The sequence below is a fragment of the Rana temporaria genome, chromosome 7, assembly GCF_905171775.1.
Source record: "Rana temporaria chromosome 7, aRanTem1.1, whole genome shotgun sequence".
Lineage (NCBI taxonomy): Eukaryota > Metazoa > Chordata > Amphibia > Anura > Ranidae > Rana > Rana temporaria.
In genome coordinates this window covers 4,164,832-4,192,454 of record NC_053495.1, presented here as the reverse complement: position 1 = coordinate 4,192,454, position 27,623 = coordinate 4,164,832, and the positions used below count along the sequence as shown (strand labels likewise).

Below are 27,623 nucleotides of genomic sequence, written 5' to 3'. Positions count from 1 at the left end.
TTCCAACTACATTCAAGGCCGCCATCAGGGGGTACAGGCATTACACCTGTAAGTGGCCCGATGGTGCCCAGGGGCCCAGCTGGCCCCCCTCCTGTTTTTTTTTTGCATTACACCTTAAAGGGGCCCAATGGTCCCCAGGGCCCCTTACAGGCCCGGCCGCCCCCCCCTCCCGTTTATTTAATTTTTTTGCATTGCACCTGTAAGGGGTCCGATGGTCCCCAGGGCCCCTTACAGGCCTGGCCGGCCCCCCTCCTGTTTATTTTATTTGTTTGCATTACACCTGTAAGGGGTCCGAAGGGTCCCAAGGCCCCTTACAGGGCCGGCCCCCCCTCCCGTTTATTTTATTTTTTTGCATTACACCTGTAAGGGGTCTGATGGTCCCCTGGGCCCCTTACAGGCCCGGCCGACCCCCCTCCCGTTTTATTTAATTTTATTTTTTTGCATTACACCTGTAAGGGGCCCGATGGTCCCCAAGGCCCCTTACAGGCCCGGCCGACCCCCCTCCCGTTTATTTTTTATTTTTTTTGCATTACACCTGTAAGGGGTCCGATGGTCCCCAGGGCCCCTTACAGGCCCGGCTGGCCCCCCTCCCGTTTTTTTTTTTTTTTTGCATTACACCTGTAAGGGGCCCAATGGTCCCCAAGGCCCCTTACAGGCCCGGCCGCCCCCCCCTCCCGTTTATTTTATTTTTTTTGCATTACACCTGTAAGGGGTCCGATGGTCCCCAGGGCCCCTTACAGGCCCAGCTGACCCCCCTCCCGTTTATTTTTTATTTTATTTTTTATTTTTTGCATTACACCTGTAAGGGACCCAATGGTCCCCAAGGCCCCTTTCAGGACCGGCCGGCCCCCCTCCCGTTTTTTTTTATTTTATTTTTTATTTTTTGCATTACACCTGTAAGGGGCCCAATGGTCCCCAAGGCCCCTTAGAGGCCCGGCTGGCCCCCCTCCCGTTTTTTTGTTTTTTTTTGCATTACACCTGTAAGGGGCCCAATGGTCCCCAATGCCCCTTACAGGCCCGGCCGACCCCCCCTCCCGTTTTTTTTTTTTTTGCATTACACCTGTAAGGGGCCCGATGGTCCCCAATGCCCCTTACAGGCCCGGCCGGCCCCCCCTCCTGTTTATTTTATTTTTTTGCATTACACCTGTAAGGGGTCTGATGGTTCCCAATGCCCCTTACAGGCCCGGCTGGCCCCCCTCCCGTTTATTTTTATTACATTTTTTTGCATTACACCTATAAGGGGCCCAATGGTTTTAAGGCCCCTTACAGGCCCGGCTGGCGCATTACACCTGTAAGGGGTCTGATGGTCCCCCAATGCCCCTTACAGGCCCAGCCGACCCCCCTTCCGTTTTTTTTTTGGCATTACACCTGTAAGGGGCCCGATGGTTCCCAAGCCCCCCCCCCCCCCACTTATTATCTCTCTTCAGGAGATTTTTTTTTCATCACCACCCGTTTTTTTCCCAGGGTTTGGATACATTTTAATACGGCAACAACGTTTAAAAATGTAACAAACCGGATCAACCAATCAATTATCATTAGCCAGAGCAGAAGATTGCTGATTGGTTGTTACAGACGCCGGTTTTTAATATTTTTTTTGCGCTGTAGGACAAATTAAACGATTCCTAAATGAATATTAAGGACGATCGTCCCGTAATGACGGCTATCATTGGCGCGCATGTTCTATCGATCAGCCGTGAAGGAAGGATCCGTCACTCGGCTCGCAGAGGTTTGCACCGGCGGTGGGAGGGGGAGGGGGGGGGTTTGGTGTTCAGGGCTGTCTGACATGACAGATATAAATGTCGCCGGTCAGCATGACTCCCCTCCCCCCCTCCCCCCACCCTTTCCGCCACCCAATCCTCTCAACTCACCGTTGTTTGCACTCTAGCCCCCGGAGCTGACATTCAGCCGTGTCACCTCTGCTTCCTGTGAAAGCCTTCGGAGCGAAATCAATTTATTTGTCAGACTTTTCCGATTGTCGCCGGACAGATTTGTCACAACAGCGGCGTGGCACGCGGCGAGCGACACAAAACAGGGACGCGGTACACGGCGAGCGACACGGAACAGGGACAAGTCACCGCGGTTTATGGATTGTAATTTGTTAGTTCTCTGCGGACATTTCTATATATATATATAGGAGTATATAGGAGTATACAGTATATAGGAGTATATAGAAGTATACAGTATATAGGAGTATATAGGAGTATACAGTATATAGGAGTATATAGGAGTATACAGTATATAGGAGTATACAGTATATAGGAATATACAGTATATAGGAGTATACAGTATATAGGAGTATATAGAAGTATATAGGAGTATATAGAAGTATATAGGAGTATATAGGAGTATACAGTATATAGGAGTATACAGTATATAGGAGTATACAGTATATATGAGTATACAGTATATAGGAGTATATAGGAGTATACAGTATATAGGAGTATATAGGAGTATACAGTATATAGGAGTATACAGTATATAGGAGTATATAGGAGTATATAGGAGTATACAGTATATAGGAGTATATAGGAATATACAGTATATAGGAGTATACAGTATATAGGAATATACAGTATATAGGAGTATACAGTATATAGGAATATACAGTATATAGGAGTATACAGTATATAGGAATATACAGTATATAGGAGTATACAGTATATAGGAGTATACAGTATATAGGAGTATACAGTATATAGGAGTATACAGTATATAGGAATATACAGTATATAGGAGTATACAGTATATAGGAGTGTTGCGGTACCTCTCTTCCCGAGCTCCAAAGTACACCGTCCTTAGTGGCCAGTAACCCAATCCCCTCCAGTAACGAGACCAAGCTCCATTATGAGGGTAAAACACGAACTCCTTTACTGTGGGCTACCCGCCCGTATTTATGCAGGTCTCCCACCTGGTGGACACTCCCCTAGGGGACCAGATGGGAGACTGAAATAACAGACATTAAAATCTATAACTTTATAACTGCCGACATACGAATGGGCGACTTCATGTAAAACGGCAAAGCAGACGAACACAATATGTCCAGTATACGGATGGGTCCGTCACAAGGAGTATATAGGAGTATACAGTATATAGGAGTATATAGGAGTATACAGTATATAGGAGTATACAGTATATAGGAGTATATATAGGAGTATACAGTATATAGGAGTATATATAGGAGTTAGGAGTATATATAGGAGTATACAGTATATAGGAATATACAGTATATAGGAGTATATAGTATATAAGAGTATATAGGAGTATATAAGAGTATATAGGAGTATACAGTATATAGGAGTATACAGTATATAGGAGTATACAGTATATAGGAGTATATAGTAGTATACAGTATATAGGAGTATACAGTATATAGGAGTATATAGGAGTATACAGTATATAGGAGTATATAGGAGTATACAGTATATAGGAGTATACAGTATATAGGAATATACAGTATATAGGAGTATACACTATATAGGAGTATACAGTATATAGGAATATACAGTATATAGGAGTATACAGTATATAGGAGTATATAGGAGTATACAGTATATAGGAGTATACAGTATATAGGAGTATATAGGAGTATACAGTATATAGAAGTATACAGTATATAGGAGTATATAGGAGTATACAGTATATAGGAGTATACAGTATATAGGAGTATACAGTATATAGGAGTATATAGGAGTATACAGTATATAGGAGTATACAGTATATAGGAGTATATAGGAGTATACAGTATATAGGAGTATATAGGAGTATACAGTATATAGGAGTATATAGGAGTATACAGTATATAGGAGTATACAGTATATAGGAGTATACAGTATATAGGAGTATATAGTAGTATACAGTATATAGGAGTATACAGTATATAGGAGTATACAGTATATAGGAGTATATAGGAGTATACAGTATATAGGAGTATACAGTATATAGGAATATACAGTATATAGGAGTATACAGTATATAGGAATATACAGTATATAGGAGTATACAGTATATAGGAGTATATAGGAGTATACAGTATATAGGAGTATACAGTATATAGGAGTATATAGGAGTATACAGTATATAGAAGTATACAGTATATAGGAGTATATAGGAGTATACAGTATATAGGAGTATATAGGAGTATACAGTATATAGGAGTATACAGTATATAGGAGTATACAGTATATAGGAGTATATAGGAGTATACAGTATATAGGAGTATATAGGAGTATACAGTATATAGGAGTATACAGTATATAGGAGTATATAGGAGTATACAGTATATAGGAGTATACAGTATATAGGAGTATATAGGAGTATACAGTATATAGGAGTATACAATATATAGGAGTATACAGTATATAGGAGTATATAGGAGTATACAGTATATAGGAGTATACAATATATAGGAGTATACAGTATATAGGAGTATACAGTATATAGGAGTATACAGTATATAGGAGTATACAGTATATAGGAGTGTGATGCAATTGCCTATATGCTTCAGTCTAATGCTCTCCCTGCTAACTTAATGCTGTTGGTTACAGGTAACAGGTGTTTTATGTGTGATTCATCTCTCTCTGTAAGGACTGTTCATATGTTAAATAAGGCTAGCTTTTGAAAGGCCTTTAATTGTGTGATAACCCTGTCTACAACCTAGTGATTCTCAGAGGTGTTAATAGGTGCCAAACTGGAAGCAGACGAAACGTCTGCTTAGGAAACTCAAGTGTGTGAAGGTGGTTTGTTGTGTAAGGAATGTGCAGTGATTAGACATGATAATTGTCGGTCGGTGCCGACCTGTCTGGAATGTTTTAGTAATTAGCCTTAGTGTATGATTAGGGGGAGTGGAGATTTCATTGTTGCTTCAATGTCTTGGACTGTATAAAAAGCTGAGAAGAAAAACCATTAAAGTCTGTGTTGTTCAAGCAGTAAGCTGGTCTCATGTGTGGCTTTCTGGGCGATTCCAGGGATATCCCTCCTCGTGGAAGATTGGGGTGATTTTCGTTATGGGAAGAAGGGAACGTTGACGGGGATATCATACCGATACCGTCACAATTGGTGGCAGCGGTGGGATTTTTCCCTTCTATTCCCCTTCACACCCGGATTCCAAGCAGACACTGGAAGAACTACTGGAAGTTCGTGGAAGGATTGCTAGCAACAAAACCAAGCGGGTCATCATAGCAGAATCAATGGAGCTAGACCAGGAGGACGGGATTGCAGCAACGCCAGCAGTACAAGAGATGGAGACACCAGTGATTCAGGAGGAGGAATCGCCAGCCAACAAGCTAATGAGAGAGAAGCTAGCGTGGTTCGGCCCGAACCCAACGCCAGATGTGGTACTGAAAGTGATGGACATGTTAGTAAACGCAGAGCTACAGAAGGATAAACAAATAAGGGACGCAGAGCTACAGAAGGATAAAGAAATAAGAGACGCAGAACTACAGAAGGATAAACAAATAAGAGACGCGGAGCTACAGAAGGATAAAGAAATAAGAGACGCAGAACTACAGAAGGATAAACAAATAAGAGACGCAGAACTACAGTTAAAACTGGCAGCAGTCCAACAAGCAGCCGCACCTTCTACGAACAGTGAGTACAGCACAGCAGACGCAAGGAAGATTCCGTTTAGCGCTTTTAAAGCTTTTGATGAAAAGGACTGTGAGATTGATAACTTCCTGGCGGATTTTGAGCGACAATGTAACCTGCACCGAATAGCTAGAGGAGACTGGGTTGCAATATTGTCAGGCAAACTGTCAGGCAAAGCTTCTGATGCTTTCCGGACCGTGCCAGATCAGGATATTCATAGCTACGCCCGGGTTAAAGAAGTGCTCCTGGCTCGTTATGCAGTAACCCCAGAGTCCCACCGACAGAAGTTCATGGACTCACGCAAAACCACGAAAGACTCTTATGCGGAATGGGCATGCCAATTGTCCCGGTCGGCCTCTAACTGGGCTAACAGCAGCCAGGCCACCACCGCAGAGGACATTTTGCAACTAATGCTCCTGGAGCAATTTTACAATCACATCCAGACGGACGTCAAGGATTGGGTGAGAGATCGCAGGCCCATGACTCTACCAGAGGCCGCGAAGTTGGCGGATGAATATGCGGATACTCGCAAGACAAACCAGGTCACACCACGGGTACAACCCCCACAACCAATGGCGCCCTCACACCCACCAGCCGCTAGACACCAACCGCCTAACAGACCGATGACATATAGCCCTCGCTACCCACGCCAGGAGGACAACGAACAACGCTGCTTCCGGTGCAAACAGTTGGGTCACTTCAAGCAGAATTGCCCCATGAATGACAACACCAGGTCAAATTGGTCTCAACCTGGGTACCGCCCACCAGCAGCAGCCCATTGTGTAGACTCGGCTTGGGATCCCCAGGAGCTGGGTCAGGAAGAACCATTGGGCACCCCTTACGAAGCCCTCATGGTACAATCTGTTATTACGGACAACAGGGAACACCATTGTCAGCTGGTCATGGGCGACAGCCATGAGCCGGAGGGGCCCTGGAGGGAGCTGGGCAGAAAGAGGCACCGCCGGCCACCCTTCAAGAAGAAGAGGTCCTGGAAGTCATATAACCAGCGGACCTGGGAGGAGAAGAAGCGACTGGAGGAGATGGAATCGCAGCGGGCGCCCCAGATGCGGGCCGAGATGTTCGCCAAGGGCCCACCGGTGGCCCCTTACACCACCACCCAGTTCCTGATGATGAGGGACCACGTTGAAAGCCTGCAGGACATGAGCAAGCAGGATCTGATCCGTGAGTACATAGAGCTGGAGGAGTGCATAAGCCGCATGGAGGAGGAGAACAACCACCTGAGGTCACAGCGGGCTGACCCCCCCAGGCTCCATGAACTGGAGATGGAGCTGGAAAAGCTCAAAGAGGAGAACCGGCGGCTGCGGAGGGAGCAGGGGGTGGCTGACCTTATGGGGCTCTGAGTCCCCTCTCTCCCCCCCGGACTCTGAGCACCAGGGCTACAGCACTTCAACAAATATAACTTTTTCTTTTTATGAATCTCCTGTGATTGTCACTTCAGAGCCATAACCTGCCCCTCCCATAGCGGGACACCTAGATGGCGGCGCACAGACCCATTCGCCATCTTCACACTGACTTCTGGTGACTTTGCAGATCGCACAAAGACTTGGGGACTGACCGACGTGTGATCTGAAGACCCGGTGGCATACCTGAGTCGGGAGCAGTTGCCAAGGGAGGTCAGTCACGCCAAACGGAGTTAACCTCGGACTAAAAGCTCTGAACCCGTCAACCCTACTGGACCAGGGAAGGTCCAACCGGGTTTGCCGGAGCAGGGAGAAAAGGGGGGGCCATTGTGATGCAATTGCCTATATGCTTCAGTCTAATGCTCTCCCTGCTAACTTAATGCTGTTGGTTACAGGTAACAGGTGTTTTATGTGTGATTCATCTCTCTCTGTAAGGACTGTTCATATGTTAAATAAGGCTAGCTTTTGAAAGGCCTTTAATTGTGTGATAACCCTGTCTACAACCTAGTGATTCTCAGAGGTGTTAATAGGTGCCAAACTGGAAGCAGACGAAACGTCTGCTTAGGAAACTCAAGTGTGTGAAGGTGGTTTGTTGTGTAAGGAATGTGCAGTGATTAGACATGATAATTGTCGGTCGGTGCCGACCTGTCTGGAATGTTTTAGTAATTAGCCTTAGTGTGTGATTGGGTTGGGTGGAGATTTCATTGTTGCTTCAATGTCTTGGACTGTATAAAAAGCTGAGAAGAAAAACCATTAAAGGTGTGTTGTTCAAGCAGTAAGCTGGTCTCATGTGTGGCTTTCTGGGCGATTCCAGGGATATCCCTCCTCGTGGAAGATTGGGGTGATTTTCGTTATGGGAAGAAGGGAACGTTGACGGGGATATCATACCGATACCGTCACAAGGAGTATATATGAGTATACAGTATGTAGGAGTATATAGGAGTATACAGTATATAGGAGTATACAGTATATAGGAGTATATATGAGTATACAGTATATAGGAGTATATAGGAGTATACAGTATATAGGAGTATATAGGAGTATACAGTATATAGGAGTATACAGTATATAGGAGTATATATGAGTATACAGTATGTAGGAGTATATAGGAGTATACAGTATATAGGAGTATACAGTATATAGGAGTATATAGGAGTATACAGTATATAGGAGTATACAGTATATAGGAGTATATATGAGTATACAGTATATAGGAGTATATAGGAGTATACAGTATATAGGAGTATATAGGAGTATACAGTATATAGGAGTATACAGTATATAGGAGTATACAGTATATAGGAGTATATATGAGTATACAGTATGTAGGAGTATACAGTATACAGGGGGGTGATACATAAGATATATCTGTGCTTTGGCAGGAGCGGCAGTGTGAGCGGATTGACGCTGAAACTGATGAAGACGTCGGTGATGGAGATGCTGGACACGCTGTCTGATGACGACTACGTCACCGTCGCCTCTGTAAGTGACATGGACTATAAAATGGGGCTTGCTGAGATTGGCTAAAAAAAAAATATCACAATCAATATCTGCCTATTCAGTCTGTTCTCCTGTATCTGCCCTCTACAGTCCCAAGACCACTGTCCCGTCCTCCTCTGTCCCCTCTATAGTCCCAGTGACACTGTCCCCTCCTCCTCTGTCCCCTCTATAGTCCCAGTGACACTGTCCCCTCCTCCTCTGTCCCCCACTATAGTCCCAGTGACACTGTCCCCTTCTCCTCTGTCCCCTCTATAGTCCCAGTGACACTGTCCCCTCCTCCCCTGTCCCCCACTATAGTCCCAGTGACACTGTCCCCTCCTCCTCTGTCCCCTCTATAGTCCCAGTGACACTGTCCCCTCCTCCTCTGTCCCCCACTATAGTCCCAGTGACCACTGTCCCCTCCTCCCCTGTCCCCCACTATAGTCCCAGTGACACTGTCCCCTGCTCCCCCGTCCCCTCTATAGTCCCAGTGACCACTGTCCCCTCCTCCTCTGTCCCCCACTATAGTCCCAGTGACACTGTCCCCTCCTCCCCTGTCCCCCACTATAGTCCCAGTGACACTGTCCCCTGCTCCCCCGTCCCCTCTATAGTCCCAGTGACCACTGTCCCCTCCTCCTCTGTCCCCCACTATAGTCCCAGTGACACTGTCCCCTCCTCCTCTGTCCCCTCTATAGTCCCAGTGACACTGTCCCCTCCTCCCCTGTCCCCTCTATAGTCCCAGTGACACTGTCCCCTCCTCCTCTGTCCCCACTATAGTCCCAGTGACACTGTCCCCTCCTCCTCTGTCACCCACTATAGTCCCAGTGACACTGTCCCCCTCCTCCTCTGTCACCCACTATAGTCCCAGTGACACTGTCCCCCTCCTCCTCTGTCCCCTCTATAGTCCCAGTGACACTGTCCCCTCCTCCTCTGTCACCCACTATAGTCCCAGTGACACTGTCCCCTCCTCCTCTGTCACCCACTATAGTCCCAGTGACTCTGTCCCCTCCTCCTCTGTCCCCACTATAGTCCCAGTGACACTGTCCCCTCCCCCCCTGTCCCCTCTATAGTCCCAGTGACACTGTCCCCCTCCTCCTCTGTCACCTCTATAGTCCCAGTGACACTGTCCCCCTCCTCCTCTGTCCCCTCTATAGTCCCAGTGACACTGTCCCCTCCTCCTCTGTCCCCTCTATAGTCCCAGTGACACTGTCCCCTCCTCCTCTGTCCCCTCTATAGTCCCAGTGACACTGTCCCCTCCTCCTCTGCCCCCTCTATAGTCCCAGTGACACTGTCCCCTCCTCCCGTCCCCACTATAGTCCCAGTGACACTGTCCCCTCCTCCTCTGTCACCCACTATAGTCCCAGTGACTCTGTCCCCTCCTCCTCTGTCCCCACTATAGTCCCAGTGACACTGTCCCCTCCCCCCCTGTCCCCTCTATAGTCCCAGTGACACTGTCCCCTCCTCCCCTGTCCCCTCTATAGTCCCAGTGACACTGTCCCCACTATAGTCCCAGTGACACTGTCCCCTCCTCCTCTGTCCCCTCTATAGTCCTCCTCCTCCACTAACCCAACCTCCAATCACCAGTCTCTCTCCCCCTGGCTCTTCCAGTGACCCTATTTATCCCCCTACCCCACTCTTCCAGTAAAACTCTCTTCCCGCCGACTTTTCCAGTGACCCCCTCCCCTACTCTGCCAGTCACGCTGTCTCTCTCCCTCCTCCCCATTCTTCCATTGACCAGATCTCTCCCCACCTTCCCTGCTCTTCCAGTCACCCCATCTCTCCCTACTTCCTCCCTGCTCTTCTAGTCTCCCCATCTCTCCCTACTTCCTCCCTGCTCTTCCAGTCTCCCTACTTCCTTCCCATTCTTCCAGTCTCCCCATCTCTCCCTACTGCCTTCCCATTCTTCCAGTCACCCCATCTCTTCCTTCCCATTCTTCCTGACACCACATCTCTCCATACTTCCTTCCCATTCTTCGAGTCACCCCATCTCTCTCTCCCTCCTCCCCATTCTTCCATTGACCAGATCTCTCCCCACCTTCCCTGCTCTTCCAGTCACCCCATCTCTCCCTACTTCCTTCCCATTCTTCCAGTCTCCCCATCTCTCCCTACTTCCTTCCCATTCTTCCTGACAGCCCATCTCTTCCTTCCCATTCTTCCAGTCACCCCATCTCTACCTACTTCCTTCCCATTCTTCCTGACACCCCATCTCTTCCTTCCCATTCTTCCAGTCTCCCCATCTCTCCCTACTTCCTTCCCATTCTTCCAGTCTCCCCATCTCTCCCTACTTCCTTCCCATTCTTCCAGTCTCCCCATCTCTACCTACTTCCTTCCCATTCTTCCAGTCTCCCCATCTCTCCCTACTTCCTTCCCATTCTTCTAGTCACCCCATCTCTCCCTACTTCCTTCCCATTCTTCCAGTCTCCCCATCTCTTCCTACTTCCTCCCCATTCTCCCAGTCACCCCATCTCTCCCTACTTCCTTCCCATTCTTCTAGTCACCCCATCTCTCCCTACTTCCTTCCCATTCTTCCAGTCTCCCCATCTCTTCCTACTTCCTCCCCATTCTCCCAGTCACCCCATCTCTCCCTACTTCCTTCCCATTCTTCTAGTCACCCCATCTCTCCCTACTTCCTTCCCATTCTCCCAGTCACCCCATCTCTCCCTACTTCCTTCCCATTCTTCCAGTCATCCTATCTCTCCCTACTTCCTCCCCATTCTTCCAGTCACCCCATCTCTTCATACTTCCTCCCCATTCTTCCAGTCACCCCATCTCTCCCTACTTCCTTCCCATTCTTCCAGTCTCCCCATCTCTCCCTACTTCCTTCCCATTCTTCTAGTCACCCCATCTCTCCCTACTTCCTTCCCATTCTTCCAGTCTCCCCATCTCTTCCTACTTCCTCCCCATTCTCCCAGTCACCCCATCTCTCCCTACTTCCTTCCCATTCTTCCAGTCATCCTATCTCTCCCTACTTCCTCCCCATTCTTCCAGTCACCCCATCTCTTCATACTTCCTCCCCATTTTTCCAGTCACCACATCTCTCCCTACTTCCTCCCAATTCTTCCAGTCTCCCCATATCTTCCTACTTCCTCCCCATTCTTCCAGTCACCCCATCTCTCCCTACTTCCTCCCCATTTTTCCAGTCACCCCATATCTTCCTACTTCCTCCCCATTCTTCCAGTAACCCCATCTCTCCCTACTTCCTCCCCATTCTTCCAGTCACCACCATCTCTTCCTACTTCCTTCCCATTCTTCAAGTCATCCCAACTCTCCATACTTCCTTCCCATTCTTCCAGTCACCCCATCTCTTCCTACTTCCTCCCCATTCTTCCAGTCACCCCATCTCTCCCTACTTCCTCCCCATTCTTCCAGTCACCCCATCTCTCCCTACTTCCTCCCAATTCTTCCAGTCTCCCCATCTCTCCCTACTTCCTCCCCATTCTTCCAGTCACCCCAACTCCCCCTACTTCCTCCCCATTCTTCCAGTCACCCCGTCTCTCCCTACTTCCTCCCAATTCTTCCAGTCTCCCCATCTGTCCCTACTTCCTCCCAATTCTTCCAGTCTCCCCATCTCTACCTACTTCCTTCCCATTCTTCCTGACACCCCATCACTTCCTTCCCATTCTTCCAGTCACCCCATCTCTCCCTACTTCCTTCCCATTCTTCCAGTCACCCCATCTCTCCCTACTTCCTCCTCATTCTTCCAGTCTCCCCATCTCTCCCTACTTCCTTCCCATTCTTCCAGTCACCCCATCTCTCCATACTTCCTTCCCATTCTTCGAGTCACCCCATCTCTCCCTACTTCCTCCCCATTCTTCCAGTCACCCCATCTCTCCCTACTTCCTTCCCATTCTTCCAGTCACCACATCTCTCCCTACTTCCTTCCCATTCTTCCAGTCACCCCATCTCTCCCTACTTCCTCCCCATTCTTCCAGTCTCCCCATCTCAACCTACTTCCTCCCCATTCTTCCAGTCACCCCATCTCTCCCTACTTCCTCCCCATTCTTCCAGTCACCCCGTCTCTCCCTACTTCCTCCCAATTCTTCCAGTCTCCCCATCTCTCCCTACTTCCTTCCCATTTTTCCAGTCATCACATCTCTCCCTACTTCCTCCCCATTCTTCCAGTCTCCCCATCTGTCCCTACTTCCTCCCAATTCTTCCAGTCTCCCCATCTCTACCTACTTCCTTCCCATTCTTCCTGACACCCCATCACTTCCTTCCCATTCTTCCAGTCACCCCATCTCTCCCTACTTCCTCCCCATTCTTCCAGTCACCCCGTCTCTCCCTACTTCCTTTCCAGTCTCCCCATCTCTCCCTACTTCCTTTCCAGTCTCCCCATCTCTCCCTACTTCCTTTCCAGTCTCCCCATCTCTCCCTACTTCTTTTCCAGTCTCCCCATCTCTACCTACTTCCTCCCAATTCTTCCAGTCACCCCATCTTTCCCTACCCCCCCCCATTCTTCCAATGACCCCATCCCTCTCACCCCTCACTCTTCCAGTCATTCTTTTCTCTCCCCTTCCCAACTCTTCCAGTCGCCCCGTCTCTCCACTCCTCCCCCGCTCTTCCAGTGACACCATCTCTCTCTCCCTGGTGTCCTCATGTGGCCTCCTTCGGTGACACTATGAGAAGGGACAGATTCGGCTGACATAGGAGGAATTTCCCGGTCTTCTTTTTTTAGAGTATTATATAAGGAAGTAGATGTGCCCCTTTCCCAGCACAGAGATAATTCCATCATAAAAAATCTCCAGCAATCCACTGATTTCCTTCCCTCCCCAGTTTCACGAGAAGGCCGAGCCCGTGTCCTGCTTCAGGCAGCTGGTCCAGGCCAACGTTCGGAACAAGAAGGTCATCAAAGATGCCGTCCAAGATATGGTGGCCAGAGGAACCACCGACTACAAGGCCGGGTTCGAGTACGCCTTCAGCCAGCTGCAGAATGTGAGTCCTGGTCTGGATCCTCGTGCCTCGGGCTCTCGCCTCAGTTGCCCGTTCTGTGTAAAATACGATTCCATCGGCGTTGGTTGTCTAATGGGATTCCTCAGCCCCTCCATTCCATTTATTTGGTAATGCTTTGTGGTGGAGGGGGCAGACGGCTATACCAGTCCTCTGTCTTGGCATTGGTCATGTGACGTCCTGTTTTCTCTGCATCCGCCAAGTTTTTCCAAAGCCTTCTTTTCTATCTACTTATATGTTACAGCAAAGGGCATTTGACAGAGACGGTGATTTGTATCCAGTGAGAGATGGATAATCCAAGGGCTTGCAGGAGCGTAACTGAGGGTAGAGCCGGGGCAGCAGAGGGTGCTGGCGGTGGAGCGTAGCAGGTCAGACAACTGCAGCGCGGAACTGTCAAGGACAGATGTGCGTATCCAACAGGATTAGGACTGTTCAGATAATGCAAGAGGGGTATCAGAGGGAGGCTGCATGGAGACACAGGTGTCATAGAGGCGCAGTGGAGGCAAAGGGGTGCTCTTGGGGCTACAGGAAGATAAGGGGGCACATTAGGAGTTACAGGGGTGCTCTAGTTGACACAGGCCTACTGGGGCACACTTGGAATCGTGGGAGCACCCAGGGGCACACTAGATCACACATAACATACTTAAATTAAAGCCATGAGGATGCATGGGATCACATGGAGTGGACTGGGGCACATTTGGAGACATGCTGGTGTACAGGGGCAGATTTGGAGTCACGGGGGGAGTGCACACAGACACATTAGATGACATAGGCCCACTTGGAGTAACAGAGGTGCACAGGGGCACACTTGGAGTCACAGAGGTGCACAGGGGCCCTCTTGGAGTCACAGAAATGCACAGAGGCACATTTGGAGTCAGAGGTGCTCAGGGGCACACTTGGAGTCACAGAGATAAAGATAGGCCCTCTTGGAGTCACAGAGATGGACAGGAGCACACTTGGAGTCACAGGGGCCCTCTTGGAGTCACAGAGGCGCTCAGGGGCACACTTGGAGTCACAGAGATGCACAGGGGCACACTTGGCATCCCAGAGGTGCACAGGGGCCCTCTTGGAGTCACAGAGGCGCTCAGGGGCACACTTGGAGTCATAGGGGCACTCTTGGCGTCCCAGAGGTGCACAGGGGCACACTTGGCGTCCCAGAGGTAAACAGGGGCACATTTGGCGTCCCAGAGTTGAACAGGGGCACACTTGGAGTAACAGAGGTGCACAGGGGCACACTTGGCATCCCAGAGGTGCACAGGGGCACATTTGGCGTCCCAGAGGTGTTCAGGGGCACACTTGGCATCCCAGAGGTGCTCAGGGGCACACTTGGAGGCACTCAGGGGCACACTTGGAGTCACAGGGGCACTCTATGCGTCCCAGAGGGGCACACTTGGCATCCCAGAGGGGCACACTTGGCGTCCCAGAGGTGAACAGGGGCACACTTGGTGTCCCAGAGGTGCTCAGGGGCACACTTGGCGTCCCAGAGGTGCTCAGGGGCACACTTGGCATCCCAGAGGTACACAGGGGCACACTTGGCATCCCAGAGGTGCACAGGGGCACATTTGGCGTCCCAGAGGTGCACACGGGCACACTTGGAGTCCCAGAGGTGCTCAGGGGCACTCTATGCGTCCCAGAGGTGCTCAGGGGCACACGTGGCGTCCCAGAGGTGCACAGGGGCACATTTGGCGTCCCAGAGGTGCACAGGGGCACATTTTGCGTCCCAGAGGTGCACAGGGGCACATTTTGCGTCCCAGAGGTGCACAGGGGCACATTTGGTGTCCCAGAGGTGCACAGGGGCACATTTGGTCTCCCAGAGGTGCACAGGGGCACATTTGGCGTCCCAGAGGTGCACAGGGGCCCATTTGGCGTCCCAGAGGTGCTCAGAGGCACACTTGGAGTCCCAGAGGTGCTCAGGGGTACACTTGGAGTCCCAGAGGTGCTCAGGGGTACACTTGGAGTCACAAGAGCACACTTGGAGTCACACGGGCACACTTGGAGTCACACGGGCACACTTGGAGTCACACGGGCACACTTGGAGTCACAGGGGCACACTTGGAGTCACAGGGGTACATGGGAGCACACTTGGAGTCATGGGAGCGCATGGGGCACCAAAGCCACAGGCACACTAGTATCCAGAAGATGGAGACAGGTGCAGAGGACATGGGGAGTACAAGATGCAAGTAGGCTACAACAGCAACGGGGCTCATTTAAGGCCCAGCTACACGCAGCTCCGCAATTTAAGGTGTTGCTAATCAGAAGAACATCCTCCTGATTGGCTGCAGTGTCGATCAAGAGAGGTCTGGCAGAAGAGACCCAACACTAGATCTATCCTTTAAAATGGATAACAAACCTGTTACAATGTTTCCTTTTCTGTGAGCGTTGTTGTCACCAAGTACTATTGTCTCATTTTTGGGTTATTTCCGCTTCCTGTTTCAGAATAACGTCACCCGAGCCAACTGTAACAAGATGATCATGATGTTCACGGATGGCGGAGAAGACCGAGTACAGGATGTCTTTGAGAAATACAACTGGCCCAACAAAACGGTAAGTTTACCTCGGAATACAGACCACCGTGTCCATCCTTGGGCTCTCCGGTGCCCCGTGCTGAGTTGTAGTTGCTGAGGGACACCCACCATGTGTAGGACCAGTGCTGGGGCAAGGTCATCCAGCGCCCAGGGCAAACATGCCAAACTGCGCCCCTCCTTCCCTTAGGGTTAGGGTGAGGGTGCCCCCCATCCCTTCAATAAACCATTGCGCCAGGGGCAGCCGTCCCTCCTGCCCACCCCTTGTCCCGGCCCTGTGTAGGACTCCTCCTGGACCACCATCTCCTTATACGAGATGGAGAAGACCTTCCATGATCCACGGGAGGGGAACGGCTCTATCACCTCATTCCCTCTTCATGTCTATTTAGTAGAAGCCATCTAACTGCTGCAGGAGCTCAGCGACAAACGTCCCCGGCACGTGCAGGGTGGAGCAGGACTCACAAAACCTAGAATGCAAAACTGCTGTCTTCTGATTGGTCACCAGCTCCGGTCATGACCAGCAGTGTGTGGAATGATTTGTTTTGCGCTGTGGGTGTCCCCTCCTCCCCCATGTTCCCATCCTTCCCACAAAATACCCTCTTCTCACCTACAGTGCTCCTTCTAACTGCCCTTCCTCTTTTCTCTCGATGCCCCTCTTCTTTCATAGATGCCCCACAAGGACTTCCTTCCCTCATGATGCCTCTTTGCTCTATGGGATTCCCCTATTTACCCCAAAAGTCCCCTTTTCCACCACAATTCCTTCCCCTTCCTTCCATGATGTCCCCATTTTCTCCACAATGCCCCTCTTCCCTCATAGTGCCTTCCTCCTGAGCCCCCATTGCCCCCACTTCCTTCTATGATGTCCTCCTTCCACCACCATGCCCCCTCTCCCATTATGCCTCCTTTCCCCCATGATGCCTCCTTCTTCCATGTTGTTCTTCTCTCACAATGGCTGCCCCCAAAGTGCCACCCCCTTCCTTCCATGATGTCCCCATTTCCTCCACAGTGACCACTTCCCCTTTCTTTTGATATCCTCCCTTCCCAATGATGCCCCCCCTCTCCCACCATTTCTTCTTCCCCCGTGATGCCTCCCTTACCTCATGGTGACCTCCTTCCTCCATAGCGTCCCTTTTATCTCCGAACGCCCCCCTTTCCCGAACACCCCCCCTCCATGATGTCCCCATTTCCCCCATAATGCCCACTTCCTCCATGGTGCTCCCCCTACCTTCCATGATTTCCTCTCTTCGAAATGATGTCCCCTTCTCCCACCACAATGTCTCCCTTCCCCTATGAAGCTCACCTTCCTCCATGGTGTTCCTCTTCCCCCCACAATGTCCACTTTTACCCACAGTGTCCCCCTTCTTCTATCCAGGATCCCCCCTTTTTCCCTAAAAATGCCCCCATTTTCTTTTCATGATGTCCCCATTTCCCCCACAATGTCCTCTTCCTCCATGGTGCTCCCCCTTCGTTGCATGATGTTCTCTCTTCCCAATGATGTCCCCTTCTCCCACCGTGTCCCCCTACACCACACTGCCTCATTCCCCTATGAAGCTCACCTTCCTCCATTGTGTCCCTGTTCCCCCCACAATGTCCACTTTTACCCACAGTGCCCCCCTTCCCTTCCTTCCTTTCATGATCCCCCCTTTTCCCCTAAAAATGCCCCCATTTTCTTTTCATGATGTCCCCATTTCCCCCACAATGTCCTCTTCCCTCATGGTGCCCCCCACAATGTCCACTTTTACCCTCATGGTGCCCCCCCTTCCTTCCATGATGCCCCCCTTTTCTTTTCATGATGTCCTCATTTCCCCCACAATGTCCTCTTCCCTCATGGTGCCCCCTCTTCCTTCCATGATGTCCACATTTCTTTTCATGATGTCCCCATTTCCCCCACAATGTCCTCTTCCCTCATGGTGCCCCCCCTTCCTTCCATGATGTCCTCTCTTCCCAATGATGTCCCCTTCTCCCACCATGTCTCCCTCCACCACAATGCCTCCCTTCCTTTATGATGCCCTGCTTCAATCTTGGTGCCTCCATTTCCACACAATGCCCCCCCCCCTTCTATGATGCCCCTTTTTTCCCCTACAATTCCCCCTTTCCCTTCATAATGTCCCCATTTCCCCCCCATGGTGGCCCTCCGCCATGCTACTACTTTCCCTTTATGATGCCCCCTCCCTCATGATGCCCTTCCTTCCCCTGCAACGTTTGTCCTTCCCTCATAATAACCCCCTTCCGCTACGACCCCCCCATTTTCTTCTACGATGCCCCGTTTTTTCACCTACAATGCCCCCCTTTCCCTTAATGATGTCCCCATTTCCCTCACAATGCCATTCCCCCCCCCCCCCATATTGGCCCTCCACCATGCTCCCACTTCTTCTTTATGATGCCCCCCTCTAATAAGATGCCCTCCTTCCCCCCTAATAACCCCCCTCCTCTATACCCCCCCCCCCCCCCAATGCTTCTCACACAATGTCTCCCCTTTTTCTTCAGCTGACCCCCTTCCCCCATGATGCCCCCCCCCCCCCCCCCCATCCAGACGGCACTCCATGTACACAGCTCTGATGGCTACGAGCGCCACAGAATGAAAATCTCCAACTTTCACTGAGAACAAACTTTTAATTAATCAGACGGGTTTGATGCGACTTTCCTCCGGTTTCCAGATTAAGTTTTGGCTTTTAATTGAGTTCTCCGGCGGCCCCCCCACCCCCGATTGGTCTCCGGGCCGAGATTAGCTCGGGAAGTCATTTCCGTTTCTTGGCTCTGGGGGTCGTCTGACATGTCGCTCGAGCGTCCAGATAACGGCTTTCCAATAAAGCTGTACCTGGGACGGCGGCGCGGATTGATGGGCAGCCCGCCAGGAAGTAATATGGAGGACAAGTCACTTAACATGCAGCCTGACGGCACGGGGACAATTACAGGACATGACAGGACAGATAAAACATCGCTGATATAATTATAATGACCGCCAGGGTGACACCGCGGAGACGCCGCGCTCGCGCCTCTCTGATATATTACCCTCCGTCTTAAAGCGACGGACAGGCGAGAATTTCTGCTGGAATCACCGCTGGGCTTCCGACAAAAAGGCGCATTTACATTTCCTGATTTATAGAAATGTCGCCGGAGCTTATCGGGACTGAAAATAATTAAAGGTTCTGACCCGGGGGGGGGGGGGGGGATTCTCCTACGCACAGCTCACTTCCTGTACGGCTGGAGGCGGCCTCTGCCGAGCCTAACTGAGAACGGGACGGGGGAGGGGAGGGGGGGGTCACTTTATTAATAATCGATCCACCCAAACATTTCAGCTACGGCCGCGGGTTCAACTTCCTGTCCTTCCATCCTCCATACTGTCATACCGTCAAACCTCCATACTGTCACACTGTCATACTGTCATACCTCCATACACCGTCATACCTCCATACTGTCACACTGTCATACCTCCATACTGTCACACTGTCATACCTCCATACTGTCACACCGTCATACCTCCATACTGTCACACTGTCATACCTCCATACTATCTTACCTCCGTACTGTCACTGTCATACCTCCATACTGTCACTGTCATACCTCCATACTCTCATACCTCCATACTGTCACACCGTCATACCTCCATACTGTCACACCGTCATACCTCCATACTGTCATGGATTCTTTCTCTTGCAGGTTCGTGTTTTCACCTTCTCGGTCGGTCAGCACAATTATGACGTCACCCCGTTGCAGTGGATGGCGTGCGCTAATAAGGGTGAGTGCGATTATTGGGCAGTTGTGTGGAGTTCCTCCGGGGAGTGGGAAACGTTCATTTCCACTTGCAGACAATAAATATCTTCAATAGGAACCATTCTGAGTGATGATGTCACCACATGTGTGTGTATATCTATACGCTTCTATATACAGGCCCAGATTCTGAAAGGGCTTACGACGGCGCAACGCAATGTACGACGTCGTAAGTCCTAATCTGGGCCGTCGTATCTATGCGACTGATTCTTAGAATGAGTTACGCATAGATAACCATTAGATCCAACAGGCGTAAGGCTCTTACACCGTCGGATCTTAAGTGCAATTATTTTTTTCACCGCTAGGTGTCGCCTCCGTCGTTTTCCCCGTCGTGTATGCAAATTAGCAAAATACGCGAATTCCCGAACGTACGCGCGGTCAACGCAGTGAAGTTACGACGTTTACGTTAGATTTGCAACGCGTAAAGTTGCCCCTGCTATATGAGGGGCAACCAATGGTAAGTATGGCCGTCGTTCCCGCATCGAAATTTAAAAATTTACGTAGTTTGCGTAAGTCATCCGTGAATGGGGCTGGACACCCATTTACGTTCACGACAAAACCAATGACGTCCTTGCGACGTCATTTGGCGCAATGCCCGTCGGGAAATTTTAGGGACGGCGCATTTGCAGTACGTTCGGCGTGGGAACGCGCCTAATTTAAATGATCCATGCCCCCTACCCGGCTCATTTGAATTAGGCGGGGGGATTTACGCTACGCCGCCGCAACTTTACAGGCAAGTGCTTTGTGAATTGCCTGTGAAACTTATGGCGGCGTAACGTAAATGAGATACGTTACGCCGCCATAGTTTTACTCCATTCTACGAGAATCTGGGCCACTGGGTTTATTTTTTACAGTGGGGGGTGAGAAGCGGCCATTTTCAGCGTCCCCCCCCCATATCCTATACAGGTTGTGATTGCTGCTTGCTGAAAACGATATAATTAATATTAATTGATTTCTCATCACTCGCAGGGTACTATTTTGAAATCCCGTCCATCGGAGCGATCCGGATAAACACTCAGGTATGTGGAACGTCGAGCCGCTCTGGGAAGACGGGATTATTCATCAGGAGACTCAAAGTTTGGACACCACTAAGCGACCAATCACAGCACTGAGAGCAATGAAATATGGTGGCTGATTGGCTGCTTGGGGTGATTGCACTCCATATATTGTTCTTGTGTCTTGTTTGCTAGTATAGCTTAGGAACAAATTTGAATTATTGGTGAATCTCTGCACTGAGGGGTTCCCACCATCCCTGTGCTGAGTTCCCGGGTCTGTACACCCGCTGTGCCCATTATGAGGGGTTCCCACCATCCCTGTGCTGAGTTCCCGGGTCTGTACACCCACTGTGCCCATTATGAGGAGTTCCCACCATCCCTGTGCTGAGTTCCCGGGTCTGTACACCCGCTGTGCCCATTATGAGGGGTTCCCACCATCCCTGTGCTGAGTTCCTGGGTCTGTACACCCGCTGTGCCCATTATGAGGGGTTCCCACCATCCCTGTGCTGAGTTCCCGGGTCTGTACCCCCGCTGTGCCCATTATGAGGGATTCCCACCATCCCTGTGCTGAGTTCCCATGTCTGTACACCCGCTGTGCCCATTATGAGGAGTTCCCACCATCCCTGTGCTGAGTTCCCGGGTCTGTACACCCGCTGTGCCCATTATGAGGGGTTCCCACCACCCCTGTGCTGAGTTCCCGGGTCTGTACACCCCGCTGTGCCCATTATAAGGGGTTCCCACCATCCCTGTGCTGAGTTCCCGGGTCTGTACACCCGCTGTGCCCATTATGAGGGGTTCCCACCATCCCTGTGCTGAGTTCCCGGGTCTGTACACCTGCTGTGCCCATTATGAGGGGTTCCCACCATCCCTGTGCTGAGTTCCCGGGTCTGTACACCCGCTGTGCCCATTATGAGGGGTTCCTACCATCTCTGTGCTGAGTTCCCGGGTCTATACACCCGCTGTGCCCATTATGAGGGGTTCCCACCATCCCTGTGCTGAGTTCCCGGGTCTGTACACCCGCTGTGCCCATTATGAGGGGTTCCTACCATCTCTGTGCTGAGTTCCCGGGTCTGTACACCTGCTGTGCCCATTATGAGGGGTTCCCACCATCCCTGTGCTGAGTTCCCGGGTCTGTACACCCGCTGTGCCCCATTATGAGGGATTCCCACCATCCCTGTGCTGAGTTCCCGGGTCTATACACCCGCTGTGCCCATTATGAGGGGTTCCCACCACCCCTGTGCCGAGTTCCTGGGTCTGTACACCCGCTGTGCCCATTATGAGGGGTTCCCACCATCCCTGTGCTGAGTTCCCCGGTCTTTATACCCTCTGTGCCCCATTATGAGGGGTTCCCACCATCTCTGTGCTGAGTTCCCGGGTCTGTACACCCGCTGTGCCCATTATGAGGGGTTCCCACCATCCCTGTGCTGAGTTCCCGGGTCTGTACACCTGCTGTGCCCATTATGAGGGGTTCCCACCATCCCTGTGCTTAGTTCCTGGGTCTGTACCCCCCGCTGTGCCCATTATGAGGGGTTCCCACCATCCCTGTGCTGAGTTCCGGGGTCTGTACACCCGCTGTGCCCATTATGAGGGGTTCCCACCATCCCTGTGCTGAGTTCCCTGGTCTGTACACCCGCTGTGCCCATTATGAGGGGTTCCCACCATCCCTGTGCTGAGTTCCCTGGTCTGTACACCCGCTGTGCCCATTATGAGGGGTTCCATCATCTCTATTACATACAATGGAGAATGTACCAGGAGAAGCTAGAAAGCCCTGAGGTGGAATATTAAGAGCTGGCGGGTGGGCGCCAAACCCGTAACTCTGGCGGGAAGATCTCAACTCCAAAGTCCCCAAGAGATATCCCGGGAAGCCATTGGCTAACTCGACCCACCAGACTCCGCCCCCCATAGCTGTCATTGAATGGACTGCCCCTTTAATATGTGTCTTGCTGTGTTCCAGGAATATCTCGATGTTCTCGGACGTCCGATGGTCCTCGCTGGGAATGAGGCCAAGCAGGTTCAGTGGACGAACGTTTATCAGGACGCCCTGGTGAGTACGGGGGACTCCGCCCATCACCGCTTCCTTTTTATCATTCATCACCTAAGACTTACGGTGGGCGGCGGCCTAAAATGACCCGTGTCATGGTAAAGCCAGTTTGGTGATTGGTCAGCCCCCAGATCTGCCCATAGAGGGCAAAAAGTGTTCTAACAAGTTGGCGAACTCCCCATGCATACGGTCATTGCAATACTTTTTGTCACACCGTATTTGCACAGCGGTCTTACAAGCGCATTTTTTTTTGCGCTTGTAAGACCAACATGTCACGCTTCAAAATTGTGCCCGCTCGTGGAATGGCGTCAAACTTTTACCCTTAAAAATCTCCATAGGCGACGTTTAAAAAATTCTACAGGTTGCATCTTTTGAGTTACAGAGGAGATCTATGGATAGAATTATTTCTTTCGATCCAACGATCGCGGCGATACCTCACATGTGTGGTTTGAACACCGTTTTCATATGCCGGCGCTACTCACGTATGTGTTCGTTTCTGCGCGCGAGCTCGTCGGGACGGGGCGCTTTAACCACTTAAGGACCTACTGCAGATATACGTCGGCAGAATGGCACGGCTGGGCACAAGCATGTACAGGTACGTCCTCTTTAAGTGCCCAGCCGTGGGCCGCGACCCGGTCCGAAGCTCCGTGACCGCGGGACCCGCGGACCCGATCGGCGCTGGAGTCCCGCCATCGGTCCCCGGAGCTGAAGAACGGGGAGAGGAGTGTAAACACAGCTTCCCCGTTCTTCACTGTGGCGCCATCATTGAGCGTGTGTTCTCTTTAATAGGGAAACACAATCAATGACGTCACACCTACAGCCACACAAATGAGGTCACACTTAACCCCTTCGGCGCCCCCTTGTGGTTAACTTCCAAACTGCAATTGTCATTTTCACAGTAATCAGTGCATTTTAAATGCATTTTTTGCTGTGAAAATGACAATGGTCCCAAAAATGTGTCAAAATTGTCCGATGTGTCCGCCATAATGTCGCAGTCACGAAAAAAATCGCTGATCGCCGCCATTAGTAGTAAAAAATGTTTTTTTTTATAAAAATGCAATAAAACTATCCCCTATTTTGTAAATGCTATAATTTTTGCGCAAACCAATCGATAAACGCTTATTGCGATTTCTTTTTACCAAAAATAGGTAGAAGAATACGTGTCGGCCTAAACTGAGGGAAAAAATGTTTTTTTATATCTTTTTGGGGGATATTTCTTATAGAAAAATGTAAAAAATATTGATTTTTTTTTCAAAATTGTGGCTCTATTTTTGTTTATAGCGCAAAAAATAAAAACCGCAGAGGTAATCAAATACCACCAAAAGAAAGCTCTATTTGTGGGAAAAAAAGGACGCCAATTTTGTTTGGGAGCCATGTCGCACGACCGCGCAATTGTCAGTTAAAGCGACGCAGCGCCGAATCGCAAAAACTGGCCCGGGTCCTTTAGCTGCCTAAAGGTCCGGGTCTTAAGTGGTTAAAAAAAAAAAAAAATCTTATTTATTTTACTTGATTTTATTTATTTTTACACTGTTTTAAAAAAAAAAAAATGGGTCACTTTATTCCTATTACAAGGAATGTAAACATCACTTGTAATAGAAAAAAACATGACAGGTCCTCTTATATGTGAGATCTGGGGGTCAAAAAGACGTCACATCTCCTATTTACACTAAAATGCACTAAGAAAAATAAAATAAAAATGTTGGGCCAGATTCTCGTAGAATCCGCGGCGGCGTAGTGTAAGCCATTTACACTACGCCGCCGCAAATTACTGGAGCAAGGGCCGTATTCTCCAAGCAATTGCTCCGTAATTTGCGGCGGCGTAGTGTAAATGGCCTGGCGTAAGGCCGCGTAATTCAAAGGGGGCGGCTTATATTTAAATTAAGCGCGCCCCCGCACCGATCGAACTGCGCATGCGCTGGGCGTAAAAAAAGCCCAGTGCGCATGCTCCAGCTCACGACGGAAAACGTCAATGACGCCGACGTGAGCATCATTGACGTAAAGTCCTATTCGCGAACGACTTAGGAAAACTACGTAAATGACGGAAAAAGACGACACTGACCCGATGGCATACTTAACATGGCATACGACGGACCTTCGTAAACGTACCCCTCATATAGCAGTTTACGCTTACGGAAACGTCGTAAATTCACTGCGTCGACCGCGCGTACGTTCGGGAATCTCGCGTAAATAGCTCATTTGCATAGACGACGGGGAAAACGTTGAGACGACACCTAGCGGCGGGAAAAAAAAATTGCATTTAAGATCTGACAGCGTAAGAGCCGTACGCCTGTCAGATCTAAGGGATATCTATGCGTAACGGATTCTAAGAATCAGTCGCATAGATACGAGGGCCCAGATTAGGACTTACGACGGTGCAAAATGGCGTTGCGCCGTCGTAAGCCCTTTGAGAATCTGGGGCGTTGTCATTTGAAAAAATGACAACAAAAAAACTTCCCTATGGGCGGAGGTTACGTTCTGACGTCGTGATATGGAGACGGGTGGGGGGGCCATCTTCCCTCTCACTTGTCTCCGGGCCACTGACAGAGAAGGACCCGGACGGCTCCGGTAAGTGGCGGAGGACGCAGTAGAATGGCAGGAGGGGGGCTGTCCTCTCCTGCCACCAATAACGGTGATCTTGCGGCGAATCCGCCGCAGAGACCACCATTATGGTTTACAGGGCCGCCGCCGCCGCCTGAAGAGATGGGTACCTCAGTTGTGGCAGCAGCTGCTGCCGTTACCGAGATATCCCTCTGCAAAGTGCGGACGTACATCGTTGTGCGGCGGGCGGGAAGTGGTTAAATATCTATTTATATTAATTCGGCTTTTATTTCCTTGCAGGGGTTGGGCTTGGTGGTGACGGGAACACTTCCAGTATTTAATCTGACGACAGACGACTCCGGGAATATGGGAAAGGTAAGATACTGTATGCCGGTCATTTCATCTGGGTCTCTGTGCTTCTCTATGCAATGCATGCAAATCATGGCTTGTAGGAGGTGTTAGCAGGGTGCTGTACATAGCTTCTTGAAAACATCACAGCGCCCTGCCTCAGTTCCCCTTCTCAGGAGCCCCTGGAAGCAGTTATGGAAATATCAAAATGATTTGCTGGGTGGGTGTCAGCCTGGAGGAGGGGGTGGGGTAGGCCAAGGACCGCGAGGCTGGGAAGTTAAGGGCTAGATGATGCTTGACATCTTCCAGCCAGGAAAGGAGGCGGGGATATATCTGACTTGCTGCAGCTTCTAATGCACACTGTGAGTTGGGGGCTCATCCGGGACTCCTTTATAAGAAAAGTGACCTAGCCCCTGACGAAGTCCCGCGTGACCCCCGAAATGTTGTTCTTTTTCCATGACTTGCGCTGCACTTCAATGCGTATTTTCTACGCATTTTCTGCCGCGGTCCCCCATGGAGGAGGTCCGGACCGGTATGGCGCACCGTCAACATTTCCTGACTTTGTCCAGGAGGTGGCGAGATATCAAAGCGCAATACTGCAGGCCCCCCGAGTACGTCGCGCTTGGATTTGTGGTAAAATATACGACGCGCTTCCTTGTAAATCCTCCCGAGTGAATTACTGATTAGCGAGGGCGTTTGATGTTTCCTTGGCGAAGAACATAAATGCGATGCAGCGTTTGCTGCAGGAAGATGCAGCGGGAAGGTATTAGTGCAGATGTCAGATCGCTGCGCTGCATCGGAATGCGGTAAAAAAAAAATTCCGGCCATTGCTTTTTTTTTTTTTTCTCTGATGACGCACATCAAAGGGTCTCTCAGGTATGGATGGCGCCTCGTGGAGCCGTACGGTGAGAGAGTTATTCTTCATTGTTCTCTCCTCATTGTATGAAACATGAAATAATTGATCGCGGCGAGGATCGGCGCCTCCGAGGCGCAGCAGCAACACATTTGTAAGCGCACGTTGCTTCATTTTCATACATGTGGATTGAGATGAGCGGCCGGTCGGCCTCAACAATTTGTGACTTTGAGATCTGAAAATTTATGTAAATTTGTTACATTTCTTGATCTGATGTAGCAATTTTGTGTTTCTAAATTCCAAGTGTATCTAAAGGCGAAACCCGCATTTTCTTCCCAAGACTCATCCCAGCACCAGCTGAAAACCGTTGTCTACCTCAAGGCAGGTACAGGGCTTGATTCAGATAGGTCAGCGGATCTTTAGATCCACGTAACCTATCTGATTTACGTTACGCCGCCGCTATTTTTTTAAAGCAAGTGCTTTATTCAGAAAGCACTTGCCTCTAAAGTTTAAATCCCCCGGCAGAATTCAAATTCCGCGGCTAGGAGGCGTGTACTATTTAAATCAGGCACGTCCCCGCGTGCATTTCTCCAAATGACGTGGCAAGGACGTCATTGGTTTCGACGTTAACGTAAATTACGTCCGGCCGTATTAGCGAACGACTTACGCAAACGACGTAAAAAATTCAAAACTCGGCGCAGGAACGACGGCCATACTTAACATAGGATACGCCGCACTTACCCCTGCTAACTTTCCGCCGGAAAAAGCCGAACGCAAACGACGTAAAAAAAAAAGCGCCGGGCGGTCGTTCGTTTCTGAATCGGCGTAAATGCTCATTTGCATATCCGACGCGTAAAAGATATGGAAGCGCCACCTAGCGGCCGGCCTGGAATTGCAGCCTAAGATCCGACGGTGTAAGTCACTTACACCTGTTGGATCTTAGGGAGATCTATGCGGAACCTGATTCTATGAATCAGGAAGAAATAGATACGACGGCCGGACTCAGAGATACGCCATCGTATCTTCTTTCTGAATCCGGCCCACAGAATATATCTCCAGCATACCTGGATCTTTGCATAATAGGTCTTTTTTTAAGCAAAGTGCAAGTCACGGAAAGTACAGCAA

At 50.0% G+C, this 27,623-nt stretch overlaps 1 protein-coding gene across 4 annotated transcripts in view; it reads left to right on the top strand.

Moving 5' to 3' along the window:
- Window positions 1-27,623, top strand: part of CACNA2D2 (calcium voltage-gated channel auxiliary subunit alpha2delta 2) — a 281,800-nt gene that overhangs the window by 207,414 nt on the left and 46,763 nt on the right. For all 4 annotated transcript variants that reach the window (XM_040358718.1, XM_040358717.1, XM_040358716.1 and 1 more), the window contains exons 10-16: window positions 8,387-8,486; window positions 13,257-13,415; window positions 15,867-15,974; window positions 19,613-19,691; window positions 20,693-20,742; window positions 22,673-22,762; window positions 25,598-25,672. In XM_040358718.1, coding sequence (XP_040214652.1) covers window positions 8,387-8,486; window positions 13,257-13,415; window positions 15,867-15,974; window positions 19,613-19,691; window positions 20,693-20,742; window positions 22,673-22,762; window positions 25,598-25,672 — 661 coding nt within the window. The remainder of the gene's footprint in view (window positions 1-8,386; window positions 8,487-13,256; window positions 13,416-15,866; window positions 15,975-19,612; window positions 19,692-20,692; window positions 20,743-22,672; window positions 22,763-25,597; window positions 25,673-27,623) is intronic.